Raw genomic sequence first — 15,323 nt, forward strand, 5'->3', positions numbered from 1 at the left:
TGAGTTATTGTCTTGAGTGTTTTTGTCGTGTATGGCATATTGTGGACATTGAGTGTTGAGGATTCACCATGAGTAAGACATCCAGTCATTTTAATAATGCGATACAAAACAATGGCATACCTGAACCTCAGAAGTGATCCCATCTGTGTTCCCCTTTCCCAAAGTGTGCCAGTTTCAGATAAGTTGCACAGATGTTAACACTGGATACTCTGTTTTAGGCTTCCATCTCTCAACTACATGTACCGCGGAGAAACCCGTGCAATGCAAACCTTGCGGAGAAGGCGAGTACCTGGACCACAATAATTCTCAGACAGAATGCTTGAAACAGATCGAGTGTGATCAAAGTTAGTATCTATTTATAGACTGGCCATTACAAAGCTGTTGCTAATATAATAAACTGAACCGGTAATTAATTATTGATTAAGAAAATAATTAATGGCAGAGTTTAATAATTTGGAAGTATAAATGAATACCCATCATGGGGTCTAGGGAATTTAAATTCATATCATTGAGTAATCGGAAATAAAAGATTAGGGTGGCACAGTGCACAATGGTAGAGTTGCTGCTTTGCAGCACCAGAGACCCAGGTTCAATCCTGACTATATCAAAGATCTTTGGTTACAATGGCCATGAAACAAATGCCCAAGAAATTGTCATACAAACTCACTGGGTCCAATAATATCCTTCACGAAGGAAATGTGTTTCCCTCGAGCAAAATACAGTGTTGAAGTAACTCAGTTGGCCAGTCAGCATCAGAGGAGGGAAATAGACAAAGGTTTGGGTTGTTGCCCTTCTGCAGGCTGGGTCCCAACACAAAAAGTCATCCATTTCCCTCCACAGATGCTGTCTGACCTATTGAGTTCCTCCAGCCCTTTGTGTTCAGCATCTATGTCTTGAGTCTTCAATCTGTTTCTCTTGCCTAGTTTGGCCTCTGTGTGCTTTCATCTCCAGGGCAATGTATCTAGTTGTAACTGCTGCCAGAAATAATGTAGCAACCTAAGGGGCTGTCCCACTTGGGCGACCTAATTGGCGAGTTTAGAAGAGTTTAGGAGAGTTTGAAAAAATGTCATGTTGAAGATCTCCTTCGACTATGTAGAAGACCTCCTTCGACCTCCTTCGACTATGTTGAAGACTAACTTCGACTAGCTACGACTAACTTCGGGAAAATTGGGCACCGAATAGTGGAGAGTGAGGACGACCTCCTTCGATCTCCTTCGACTTCCCTTCGACCTCCCTTCATCTATGATGAAGACTATCTATGACTACCTTCGGCTAGTTTTGATTACGTTCGACTAGCCTCGATTACCTACGACTAACATGCCGACCTACTACGACCTACTACGACTAAACCTACGAGTAAAAAAAGTATCGATTTTTTTCCATGGCGACCTTTTTTTACTCTGGGCTTTTTTCATCATTTTGCAAAATACTCCATGACCTAGCTGAGGCCTTGAATACACGGGGACTACTCTCAAGCATGAAGGAGAGTTACAAAGACCTCGTGTCGACCATGCTGCGAGTATGAGTCGAGGGCAAACTCACTAGAACTTAGGTCGCCCAAGTGGGACAGCCCCTTTACTCCTTTCATTAGCAAGTGAGGACAGCCAATAAATGCAGACACCACTCACATCTTACGAAATAAAAGATTGTTATCCTTCAAGAATAATTGTGACAGACCCTGCCACAGATGGAATTTGCTAGGGCAGGTGGATGTGTTGTTTGGATTGTAGTACGTTCTTTTCACATGCCTTCATGTGCTCTCCAGAGAGACCCAAAGTGCTTGGTGCTTTCTCATGTTTCTAAGTCAGTTAAATTGGTTTTCAGCAAGGGATTTCAATAATTCTTGGGATTTGAGTGGGATGGACATCAGAGAGGAGCAATTGTTTCAGGAATCAGGTGTGGCATATTTGTGACAAAAAAAAGCATGCAAATGGATACAAATAATTTAACTGTGTGGACAGGACAGGAATTGACAGACAAAATATAATATGGCAACTGTGTGGCTATTCTCTGAGAAAGGAAGCAAATTATTGTTTAAATTAAGTGATGATACAATTCATTGTGGTACAAGGCAGTCCATGGGGTCCTTCCACAACAATCCAGCAAATATTTTGAAAGGATTTTATTTATTGAGATGGATCTGGAGCTTGGATGATTTGGCGCAACTTTACAGGCACAGGTGGGACAAGACTGTATGTACTGCATACAGTTTTGGTTTCTATATTTAAGAGAGGAGGTGCTTGAGGAATACGGAAAAGGTTCAATTTCTGCATCGATCTATGAAGAAAGGATTTAAGAGAATGAGGTGATCTTACTGAAACACAACATTCTGAGAGGGATTGATAGGGTCAGTACTGTTAGGATGTTTCCCTCATAAGGGTTTCTATAACTACAGGCATTGTTTCAGAATGGGTCACATAGGTAAGATAGATATGAGGAGAAATATCATCTCCCAGATGATCCCGACTCCTTGGAATGTTCTATCCAAGAGAGATGTGGAGAAAATGTCATTTGTTATTTATAAAACGGTTGTTGATGAATATTTGATCTTTAAAGCAGTGAAGAGCATAGGGAGAGAAAAGGGAAAACCAAGTCTGAATCCGCAATGATTTTATTGAATGACAGAGTATATTCAGTGGTGTATTTGGCCTGATCTTGGTCTAATTTATTTATATTCTGATGTTCGGCCAAACCATGGTCTTCACCGAAGGATAAATCATAGACTCAATCAAAGTGCACACAGGAGTCAAGCTACACTGCATTATTGCACCAGCCCTCTACTTAATATTGTCTGCTGAAAGGTGTCGTTGCTCTTCCATTGGTGTTAAGCTAGAGCACAAATGGAAAACTGTTAAATCTCCCATATCCAAGATCACGCCAATTAGGCATATATACACAATGCAAATTAAGTTGATTAAACCCTCTTTATTGTCCCCTGTTTTATTATGTGGAAATTGAACCCCATTCCCACAATTCCCTAACCCCTCAGTCCCAGAGAAAAATCAAGGTGTCAGGTTTTGCTGCCTTGGGTGAACCTTGGGTTTTGCTGCCTTTACCCATCTGAGCATAAGTTGCATGTGGCTGAGCTTTGAGCTAGGAATTGAACATGCAGCAACAATTCAAAATGAGCATTGTCAACAAATTAAAGTAATTTAGGAAGCCTTCATATTAATTCTAAAATGAAACAAAAGAAAGCTTTATCCAAGATAAATTGGTTACTTGTTGATATACGTAACAATCTCTTACTTGCATCAACTGGCTGTTATTTTGTGTTTCATTTTTTCCTTGTTTTTATTGTATTCAAAGTATCTAAGTAGCGTCATAGACAGGAAAGGGTTAGATATATTATTTGTCACAGAATTGAGGTGACACAGTAGGATGTCACTACAGGCAAAAATACCGCAATAATGGATACAAATTACCACTTGTTACGATTGTGTCTCAAAGTATTTTGTTTCCTTTACAGTGAAGAGATTTGAAGTTCTCCGTAAAGGAGATTCAGTGACTGCTACACAATGCACATGTAAGGCAAATTACCACTGCTCCCAGGACTGTGAATATTGTCTCAGGGACAATCCCTGTTCCCCAGGGTCTGAAGTGAAAGAAAAAGGTAGGCAAATACTATGGAGACATTGTAATTGAGAGGCAAAAATAAAAAAAATCCATGCATCCCTCTTAATGCAGCATTATTTTATGTCCATCAAATGGACAATTTATTGTTGAACAAAACATAAAGTGCTGGGGGAACTCTATGGGTCAGGCAGCATCTGTGGAGGGAGTGGACAGACAAGGTTTTGGGTAGGGACCCTTCTTCAGACTCGGTCTTTGTGTTTTGCTCAAGATTCCAATATCTGCAGATTCTTGTGTCTCCAATTTATTGCATAAATTGGGCAGCATATTTTGATCTAAGGTTCCAAAGGAAATATTTCAAATGCCCAGCATTCTTTAAAATTCTAAAGGATAATCCGGAGGGACTGCATTTACCCCCATGCCTTTCACAACACCCTGAAACTATTTGCAGCTAATGAACTATTTTTTAAATGTAGTTATTTGGCGGTAAGAACCATGGTTTGTGTTATACCAAAAGATAATTTCCTCAACAAGCTGTTTATAGAGACTATGTTTGAGTAAATATCAACCAAACCATGGGGAAAGCTTCCCCTGCTCTTTCACAAGAGATACCATAAAATTCAATTTGAAATTCCAAAGGTTCAGCATTTGATTAACCCAGGTAACATTTACCGTATTTTAACATCTGCAGCAGAGATTAAAAGGGACTCTGATTTAATATGTATAAACAAGGAACAGCAGGTGCTGGTTTATACCAAAGATAGATACGAAGTGCTGGATTTACTCAGAGGGTCCGGCAGGATCTCTGGAGAAAAAGACTGGGTGACCTGTCGGGTCCGAACCCTTCTTGAAGAATGGTCAGCACTTTGTGTCTAATTCTGATTTAATACATCATCTGAAAGATATCAGTGCTGAACTAGTCTTATTTATGCTTAGGTTTCAGGACTGGGGCTTGAACCAGACCTTATTTATAGGTAGCTGTGATATCATCTAACCCACATTTCCAATTACTCTCCCGCATACGGTGCCAAGCAGATGGGAAGTACTGAGCTGGTAGGGAGCTAGGACAATTGAATAATCGAGAGGGAATTCCTCATCAGTTCACCACTCAGCATGGCATGAATGTAGAATGATTTTGGGAGATGGTGAAAAGTTGCAAGGAGAAGAACCAACAACAAAATGGAAAGGGACAAAAGTACCCTCATGATATTCCGCTGGGAATCTGAGACCATAACCTTCTATCAGTAGGTGCTGAGGACAGAATGAAAGAGATGGCGACTGTAATACCTTTCCTCACTGGGGTCACCTCATTGCCATTCCCATAGTTTTAGTGATCTCTCACAGCCTTTCCATTAGTGACAAAGACAGGAGGATAGAATGGAATCTGCACTGTACCCCATTGTACCCCATGCATTGTACCCCATACATTGTACCCCATTTGCAACCAGTAGGCAAGCAATCAAGGGTAGTGCCAGTCTGATGGGGGGGACTGGGACACAATACAAGCTGAGGAACAAGACAAGACTATCAATTCCATTAACTTGCAGAAAAGGAAAAACCTGTCTCATTATATGCTGAATTTGCATTGTTTCATTATAGTTACCAGCAATAATTTTGTTGGCAAATTTTGAATCTGACAATCTCAGCAAACGATATGTACAAAATACAATTAAATACTGCTATACTATGGGATGATTTTCCAGCATGTTAGAGATTATATGGCAGGACAATCAATAACCTTATCTCCAAAATGGAGAAGGAGTTAAACTCCATGAATTCTAAATTAGAAAATTCAAAGCGCAATTATAGACAATAGACAATAGGTGCAGGAGTAGGCCATTCGGCCCTTCGAGCCAGCACCGCCATTCAATGTGATCATGGCTGATCATCCCCAATCAGTACCCCGTTCCTGCCTTCTCCCTATATCCCCTGACTCCGCTATCTTTAAGAGCCCTATCTAACTCTCTCTTGAAAGCATCCAGAGAACCTGCCTACACCGCCCTCTGAGGCAGAGAATTCCACAGACTCACAACTCTCTGTGAGAAAAAGTGTTTCCTCAACTCCGTTCTAAATGACTTACTCCTTATTCTTAAACTGTGGCTCCTGGTTCTGGATTCCCCCAACATCGGGAACATGTTTCCTGCCTCAAGCGTGTCCAAACCCTTAACAATCTTATATGTTTCAATGAGATTCCCTCTCATCCTTCTTAACTCCAGAGTGTACAAGCCCAGCTGCTCTATTCTCTCAGCATATGACAGTCTCGCCATCTCAGGAATTAACCTTGTAAACCCTCAATAGCAAGAATGACCTTCCTCAAATTAGGGACCCAAAACTGCACACAATACTCCAGGTGTGGTCTCACTAGGGCTCTGTACAACTGCAGAAGGACCTCTTTGCTCCTATACTTGATTCCTCATGTTATAAAGGCCAACAAGCCATTCACTTTCTTCACTGCCTGCTGTACCTGCATGCTTCTTTTCATAGACTGATGAACAAGGACCCCCAGATCCCGTTGTTCTTCCCCTTTTCCCAACTTGACACCATTTAGATAATTGCTGCCGACTCATTCGTATAAAAGATTGTTGCTTTCCGTCATGGCTAATTGCACATCTTTAGCATGGAGTTATCACAATTCGACTCATGCACATGTCTTAACCTGCTGATTTAAATGAGACATTGCTATTTCCACATCACTTTCCATCCTGTCCAGTAGTCCCTGGTTTCAAATCCTGCTCTGAAAGTTTACATTATTTATGAGACAATCTGATCTTTAAAGAAACCATAATAAAGAATCTCCAAAAAGCATTTTAATATTATCTATATATAAATCAAACACTTTACGGTTAAAGATTTGCAGCTTTCTCTGTAGCTTAAACCATTTTTTTTAATCAAACTTTTTCCAGTGCTGAACACAGCTCATTGACCTAACAAGGTAAATCTAACTTCTCTGCCCGTAGATGCAACCTGACCAGCTGAGGACATCTAGCACTTCCTGTACATATAGTAATGCTTCTGTTTGTAGAAATGGACAAAGTTGGTAATGAAGCAGGATATTTTAGCAGGGAGTAGAACAATGGGAAAGGCAGGAGGGGCAGCAGGAAAAAAAGGCAAACTCTGTAGTGTAGTAGAACGTGGAAGAGAATAAATGCAATGGGACAATGGAAATATATTTTTGTTGCCATTGCCTTATTGGGACCCTCCAGCTCCTTACCAATAGTTTTTAACTAATTCCTAAGTGAAATGGCTTAGCAAGCTGCTCATTTGCAACAAAGAAACAATCCTGAACAGTGGCGGTCAAATCATTGCATGGACTGCAGTGGCTCAAGTCAATAGTCAATAGTCAATAGTCTATTTAATTGTCATTTGGACCCCCGGAGGTCCAAATGAAATGCCGTTTCTGCAGCCATACACCCTCCAGACACAACCATTTTACATAAACAACATCCCATCTGTGATGGAAGGCCAAAAAACTAATTCCTAAGTGTCAAAATGGCTGGCGATGGCGATTGTCCCGCGGCCATTAAACCCACGCCGGGTGGTTCGCACACCGGGTCTTGGTGTTGGAGCCCCCTCGCTTGCAGAGTCCGGCGGCCATTCCAACGCCGCGCGGGGCAGTGGTGTTAGGCCCCGCTCCAGGAGCTCTTCAACCCCGAAACTCGGGCGGGAAAAATCGCCGTTGAAAAGCGGTCTCCCTCCAGGGATCCGCGGGCTGGTGCCCGCCGTCCGCAGACCCGCAGTAGCAGCCCCCGCATCAGCAGCGCAGCACAGCAGCAGCAGCAGCAGCAGCAGCGCTCCTCCACCGCTCCACCCGCTCCGGTCTCGGCCAGCATTGCATGGACTGCAGTGCGGGAGTTCCCGAGCTTCTTCTTCTGTGGGAGGCCGCGCTCCTCGTTGCGGCCCCAACGACAACTGAGACCCGACGAGAAAAGGTCGGGTCTCCAGTGCAGGGAGAGATTCAAAAGTACCCCCCGGCACACACACCACCACCACTACATAAAACACAGACAAAAAAAATTAGGCAGCTCACCACCATTTTCTCAAGGACATTTAGGAATGGGCAAAATATACTGGCTTTCCCTGTGAACCCCACATTTTCTAAATTTTTCTTTTCAAATTACAAGCTTATAAAACTAAAGCAGAAAAACCAATCTTGCCTTTTATAGTCACTAATACAGGAGCACAAATACAGAAGGGTGATATGAACGAGAGACGCCAACTCACCACCTTCCATCTGATGGTCATCAGTAACTCCCCATAATATTTACTCTAAACATTGTTTGTTTTTAAGTTAAATTTGTGATGTGTTAATTTGATATTACATTTAGTGCAAATGCCTCAGTCAAGTCACGCACAAATTTGGCCAAAAACATCATAAGAAAAACATAGAGCAATGAACAAACTGCTGGAGGAACTCAGCAGGTCAGGCAGCATCTGTGGAGGGAGGGCCCTTTTTCAGACTGATGGAGTAGAGGGAGATAGCTGGTAGAAAGAGGTGAAACAAAAGGGGGTGGCAAGAATTGGCAAGAACTGGCAAAGGATAGGTGGATTCAAATAAGGCGGGGTTGATTGTGTCTATATTAAATAAATCATTAATGTGCCTTATATCCACTGTCATGCATTAAAACAGGACTGCCTGGTTGGTTGAGGTGATCCCAACATTTGAATAGATGCACACATTTTCCCAGAAGGACGTCAGAGTTTAAAGACACACAGTCAGACGCCACTAACACACATGATAGTTAGACAGGGAAGACAAACAAGCAGTAAATAGAGTGAAAGATGCCCAAAGGTGTTTGGTATATGGTGCATGAGCTACTGTCTATCTACACATTAATCTGAACTACAGAGCAGTGCCAAAAAGCAGTTCATGATCATGCTAGGTATGTGAAGGTAAGCACTACAATAATTTATATATTGCCTCTTAACACTGACACTTATTCAAGTATGCACACGCTCATGTACTCGCGCTTAGATGCTTCATACATACACCATATCCTCCGTACATTGCCTTCTCCACTGCTGACATTCTAAACACACCCACCATGCTCATTCAGCACAATTTCTAAAGAGAAGCAAATGAAAAGCATATTCAACGTGTTTTAACTCTTCCATAATAGAAATGACAAGGGAGAAGCCATCAGCACAGGGGGAAGCCTCTCCAGAAGGCAGCAGCTCATGACATTCTCGGACACTACTCTCTGATTGATGAGCAGACAATCACTAGGCCACAAATCAATTGGATACCAATGCCATCCATAACCTGCCAGCTGCACTCCTACAGATGTATCATATTGATTAGAACATCCTCATTGAGTTGATCAAAAGTATGCTCATTATCGTCACCCTAAAGTTGATATAGTGACAGACCACAAATGCAATTCTATCCTCTTCTGACTTAGCATCCAATGTATCCAGACAGGAATTTTCTGCTCTACCTCCCCACAAATGGAGGAGAAGTTAGAATCTAGAAGCACAGGCAGGAATAATGGAGGAAGTTAAATGACGAGAAAGGGAGGGAAGGAGACTGAGGCTATACAGGTAAGAAGGAAGAAAAAGGAAGGATACCATAGGGGGGGAGCAGAGACAAAGTTCATTGGAGGAAGAGAATGAGCAGCTGTGACACTGAAGAGATGGAAGGAGACTAAGGCGAGAGGGAGGATAACACAAGGAGAAAATGGGACATAGAATAGAAGAAAGAAAGTGAGGAGAACTGGAGAGAGGAGAGTTGAAGGGAGATAATGATGCTGAAAGGGACTCAGCTTGTTATTGCACTGGAGTCTCCCCAACACAACCTCAGTGACCGGAGGCACAAGGAAGGGTCAGAGTGGGTTGGAGGGACACATGAAACAGGGAAATGAACCATGTACCATTGGGCTCCAGTCCGATAATGTGAATTGGTTGGTGGTGCAGGCATTCACTGTAGTGGAGGGGTCTCTGCTTTATTCTGCCCCAGAAAGTTCAGCTGAAGGGACATTTGGAATGGTGAATATTCTATTAGCCCTGGAGGTCTGTGTGGAGCCAAAAAAGTATGAACCCTCTCTGGTGTTTTTGAGCATGTACGCTGGCATGGACCCGACATCAATCACCTCATATAGCAGTCACTGGAAAAGCTAGCAACAGCTGTGGAGGCACAGACAGAGGCCACACAAATTATTTTAACCTCCATAAAGTCTTGCCCTGATTCAGGAAGATATCAGGTCTCTACCACACAGAAGCAGTTTGGTGTTCTTCAAGGATCAGGGCGCAGCTTGATGTTACATTTACTCGGGAGATACTGCATGTTAACAGACTACTCTGCTGTATTAGCAGGGAGCTCACATGGAGCATACAAGAGCAGAGGCAATCCCCTACCATCCATCAATGACACACCTCTTCATTGTGCACAGTCCTGTGCAGACAGCTCTCTCCAAGGAGACAAAACCAGACATTTGTGACACGGTCAGTCAGCTGGCTACACTCCAAGTTGGGAATTCCAGGTCGTGGAATGGTCCGAATGTCAGCAAATCTTTGAACCAGAGCTAGCCAATCTGAGCAGTTGTCTGGTGTTCAGGGTGAAGACGTTGATGCCTCATCTTATAAAAACCCCTTCTCATCTGCCAATATAGCCTTTCACACTCATTAATTCCCAATAGAAAGGAATCTCAGATTAACCCCTCAGTTATCCTGGGCAACAGTGTAAAGCCAGCCCTTGTAAGTAAGCGAGCATCGTGGGTCATCAGGGACATCCATATAGACTCCAGCTCGAAGCACAGCCTTCCAGTAGGTATATCAGAGCTGCACAGGAGATACTGTGATTTAGTGCTAGAACTTACGATCGCAAAGCGCATAAGAGTGTCAGATGTATCCACTGATGTGTCATTTCATTTGCAACTTTTATAATGTTGAGTGAAGACATTAACATTGTTGCAATGTATTCTCATTTTGTGTACATAATATTGTTAGTTGTTAAGGCCTCCACCACACCTCATCTAATGAGTTTCTTAATGTTATACATTATGTGTCATGTGAATGTATCCAAACTTCATCCTAATTATATTGATGCCTACCCTTTACCGATAGTCACCTAATTGTTTCAGATCTTATCTGCGTGAGATAATGTGAACCCATGTCATTACTGAATGGTGTTCCAACAATTATTGTGGTTACCAATGATGTGAAGCTCATTACTATGTTGCAATTCTCCTCCATTGCTTGTTCTGTTTGTATTTCAGTTATTGTTGTCACTTCAAAGGGTGGGACTCCAAAGAAAAGTAAGGGAATAGAAAGGAAGTCACATGGTGCTCCACTGTGTTTCTTCTGTGGTAACAGAGCGAAACAGTTGTGCTAAAACGTGTCCCTTTCAATGGCTTAATTGTAGTATCATGAGGTAATCGCTATTAATAAATCTGATGAAATTTTTGTTATGTATCTCTCAGTTCCTGTAGCTACATCAGTGTTGAGCTGAAATCCAAATGGATTCAGGAATTTGAACATGGTATAGTCTGCAGAGAGAACAGAACAACTTATGACTCAGAACCAGGATCTGGCCATTTGGCTCTTTTCATGCTTGGCCCTTCACTATTCATAGGTTCATGGTTCTGCTTTATTTTCTTGAACTATTCTCATATCCCTTGATTCCTTTCAAATCAAATAAATGTTTTCATCTCCATCTTGAATCTGTTCATGACCGATCCTTGCCAGCCAGCCTGTGTAGAGAATTCCAAAGATTCACTGCTCTCCAGATGAAGAATTTTCTCCTCATCCCAGTTACAGCTTGTCGAGTTGATCTAGAGAAAGTACGTTTTTGTCCAGAAGCTGGTGTTTTGTTAATTCAATGCCATTCAACAAGAAGTACAGCTGTTGGTGCGTCATTTTATTATTAGAATTGAGGATTCAGTCATTGGTGTGTATTGATCAGTGTAGGCAAGTGTGAGGGATTACATAGTGTGTGATCTGAGCTCTCAGCTGATTTTGGATAAACAAGGTTGATGTTCAGGATTGTATTGTGGAGAAGGACATTTTTATTCTGGATAACTGACCATGATTTTGTAAATGTTATGAAAACCAGCTATCTGATCTTTTATTGCCCTTGAAGTTATCGATTCCCTCCTCTATGCTATGGTGAATTAAGCCAGGGAGTGATGACCTGCGACCAGTCTCTGGTAACCTTATTCTTCTACTTCTGCTCATGCAAGAGTTAGAGATCCCTCAGGCTTCAAGGCTCTTCTTTCTCAGGCCGCTGTCTTTGAATTGTGCAGCTTACATCACACAATCATGAAGTCAGCTCATCTCTTTCACAAATAGCACCAAATGTCACTGGATTGACCCAGGCATTGGGATCTCATCCTTAGGAAACCAGTGGTGTTTTCTACAATGCTCCTTGTGCTTTTGTGATTCCTGTTGTGACAGTGCTGTGCAATGGTGATGGGAGAGTGCACTGGAATTAGGTCAGATAAGTGACAGGTAACTCCTGCCTCCAAGATCCATTCAGGCTGCTGAAAATATCTGGCCATTTAATCTCCCTGTTGATTAAGGCATAATTGATATTTCCTGAAAGCATGTTGTTCACCATCAGAAAATTCTTCTGATGATTTAAGTTCAGGTAGAAATTGAAGGAGAGTAAACCCTTCTGGTTGAGGCCAGGGCAACCCCTCTGAGCACTTAAGTGCAGTCGATGACTGCCTTGACCTGAGGGAAACCAGAAACGCTGGCAAATCCCGATGTCCGAGATGCTACCACTTTCTCACCAATGTGTTTGAACTCAACCCTCTTTGACTAGCATGTCTGAGTGAGTTCTCTGATGCCACAGAGCATGGCAAAGATGCACTGTAGCCATCTCAAAATATCTCATGGCAAGGAAGTAAGGTTAACTTCATCTCCTTTGGAAAGAATAGTCCAAATATAAGAGCATGTTCAAAAGCTTTCTCGTAAATTTCAGGGTAAATGCTCTTTCAAGACAAACATGTCAATGCCTCCTGCCTCCAATTTCCCAGCAACTCCAAGTGACCAGTCATGGTCATATGGAACTCCAATAATGGTGTGTTGCCAAAGGTGGCATTTCTGGAGCAACAAAATCTTCAAAACAATCACACAGTTTGGAGACTTAGGGAAACATTTGAACAACCTGAAATCACTCTGAATATGCCCCACCAGATCAACTGATGTCAGAAGAGTGTTCAATTAAATCACAGGCAGAACAGCAACATGCACAATGTACTTGTGGTTGAATTGGGATGATTCATCAGTAGTTTAAGTTGAAACCTCCTGTTTCAATTGCACGCAAGTAAGGGTGCAAATAAGTGTCATGTATATTGATGATATCATTGAGAATGTGTCTAACACAGGGAAAGTGTCATACTAGCTTGGATCCAGCCCAGAATTCCTTATTGATCCCCAATTGATACAATATGATTGCCATTGAAGTCTGATAAAGCAGCTAATATGTAAATTGAGTATAAAAATACACAAATTGTCCAATTTCCAGCTACTTTATCTCCAGGTTTCTCCTGTTCTGAGGAAAACTCATCGACATTAAAGTATGTTCCACCACCTGAGCTGCTGATTCTTTTTCTGAGCTGGCATCTAAGAACCAAACCTACAGCAAGATTTAATTGTTTCTTCACTGATAATGCCCAGCAACCCGCTAAATTATATCAATGAAACTGTGGCAGATGTTTTCTTACTTTATGGGCTGCAATAGTGGGCTTTGGTTTATTCTGGTGTATTTTTTGTATATTTGACCCCGAGTTTAGTAACATTCCAAAACTGTTTCTATATAAGTTTCATCTGCATGATCAGTATTGTATGCCCATTGTAATTGGCCCAGAATGAGTGTTGGTCATCTTAAATCACTGCAGTCCATGTGGTAACTGGCACCTCTCAGGGACGTACTTCTGACATTAATGGTTTTGCTTGTATTCCATTTTCTAACAAATATCATTCTGCCCTACAGTAAACAGGAAATCTGACACCAGGTGCAGACCATGTCCTCCGATGCATTTTTCAAATGAGACTTCATTTACAGTGAAATGTAAACAAATGACCAAGTAAGTTCAAAGCAACTTAAGTTAGTTTTATCGTCTACCATATCCTTCCTTATACAGCTATAAAACTCTGATCTTGGCGTGCGTGTGTGCGTGTGTGCGCGTGTGTGCGTGTGTGATCACTTCTACTCGAAGGAACGACGCGCTAACGGGAACATTTTAACATATTCTGGTAGAGATTTACCCCCTGGAGTCAAAAATCGGCTTATCTGAAAATTGCCTGCTTTATTTCTTCAGTAATTAATTAAAATGTTCACAAATCTGATCCAACTTTCTATTCAAAATGCCTGTTTTTTTTGTTTTTTTTCGCTGATGACGTGACAATGGATCTGCCGTCTGCTCGCACTGCGACTGACATCACCTCCCACCCCTCCCTCCTCCCCCCATTGTTCAAAGGTTGCCCTGTCGAATTCCCGAGAACTTCGGTCGACGAACGCTCGTGCCTCGGCTCGGGTTTCCCAACACCTCCTCAGAGCTTCTCTGTCCTCTTTCCCCCTCCTCTCCCTCCCCTCTCCCCCCTCTCTCCCCCTTTCCCCCTCTGCCTCCCCTTTTTCTCATCCCCTCTGTCTCCCCGCCTCTTTCTCCCCCTCCCCCCCCCCCGGCTGCTCCCCCTCCCCCCCCCACCACCCCTGCAACCGTGCGTTGAGGGGACGGGACCCGACTTGTCCCACTTGGTCTAGTAACACTTAAAAGTCTGATCTTGTATGTGGATTTGTATATTTATTTTTTTGTTTGTGATCACATCTTCTCGAAAAAATGACGCGCTAACGGTAAAATTCTGGTAGAGATTTCTTCTGTGGACTCCAAAATCGCCTTATCTGAAAAATTCATGCTTTATTTCTTGAGTTATTAATGATAATGTTGACGAATCCGATAAAACTTTGAAAATAAGCAGGCTCTTTCACTGATGACGTCACAACGGATCTGCTTACTCACGCTGCGAGTGATGTCACCCCCCCCCCCCCCCCCACTTCTCCCTCCTCCCCCCCACCCGTTATTCAAAAGACGCTCAGGCATCGCTTTCTCTCAGGCCTTTCTCTCGGCTCCTCTGTCGCCTCCTCTATCTCTTCCCCCGAGCTCTCTCTCCCCCCTGGCCTCTTCCCCCCAGCCTCTTCCCCCGGCCCTCCCTCGGCCTCTCTTCCACCACCCCCGCTCCCCACCTTCATCCTCTCTCTCCCCCTCCTCTCTCCTCTCTCCCCTCCCTCTCTCTCTCCCCCCCCTCCTCTCTCTCCCCGCCTCTCTCTTTCTCCCCCCTATCTCTATCTCTCGCTCACGCTCTCTTTCTTCCCCTCTCTCTCACTGCCCTTTCTCTTCCCCTCTCTCGACACAAAAACTAAACTCTCTCTCTCCCTCTCCCCCCCCTTTCTCTCTGCCCCTCTCTCTCTCCACCCCTTTCTCTCTGTCCCCCTCTCTCTCTCAGCCCCCTCTCTCTCTCTGTCTCTGTCCCCTCTCTTTCTGTGTCTCTGCCCCCTCTCTCTCTGCACTCTCTCTCTCCCTCTACCCCCTTCCTCTCTCTCCCCCCTCTCCCCGCTCTCCCCCCTCCTCTCCTCCGCTCTCCCCCCTCTCCCCTCTCCCCGCACTCTCCCCCCCTCCCCCCCTCCTCCCCCCCCTCTCTCTCTCCCCCTCTCCCCCTCTCTCCCCCCTGTCTCCCCCCCCTCGCCGCCCCCTCCCCCGCTCTCCCCCCCTCCCACCCCCCTCCCCCCCTCCCCCCCCCTCTCCTTTTCCTCCCCT

At 43.5% G+C, this 15,323-nt stretch overlaps 1 protein-coding gene across 1 annotated transcript in view; it reads left to right on the forward strand.

The window, feature by feature from the left end:
* The window catches only part of LOC129711084 (uncharacterized), a 69,724-nt gene that overhangs the window by 36,765 nt on the left and 17,636 nt on the right, over positions 1-15,323 (forward strand). Inside the window, exons 3-5 of the mRNA XM_055658471.1 lie at positions 219-344; positions 3,467-3,610; positions 13,502-13,595. Of these exons, the coding sequence (XP_055514446.1) occupies positions 219-344; positions 3,467-3,610; positions 13,502-13,595 (364 nt within the window). The remainder of the gene's footprint in view (positions 1-218; positions 345-3,466; positions 3,611-13,501; positions 13,596-15,323) is intronic.

Source organism: Leucoraja erinacea, chromosome 2 (genome assembly GCF_028641065.1).
Source record: "Leucoraja erinacea ecotype New England chromosome 2, Leri_hhj_1, whole genome shotgun sequence".
NCBI classification, from domain to species: domain Eukaryota; kingdom Metazoa; phylum Chordata; class Chondrichthyes; order Rajiformes; family Rajidae; genus Leucoraja; species Leucoraja erinaceus.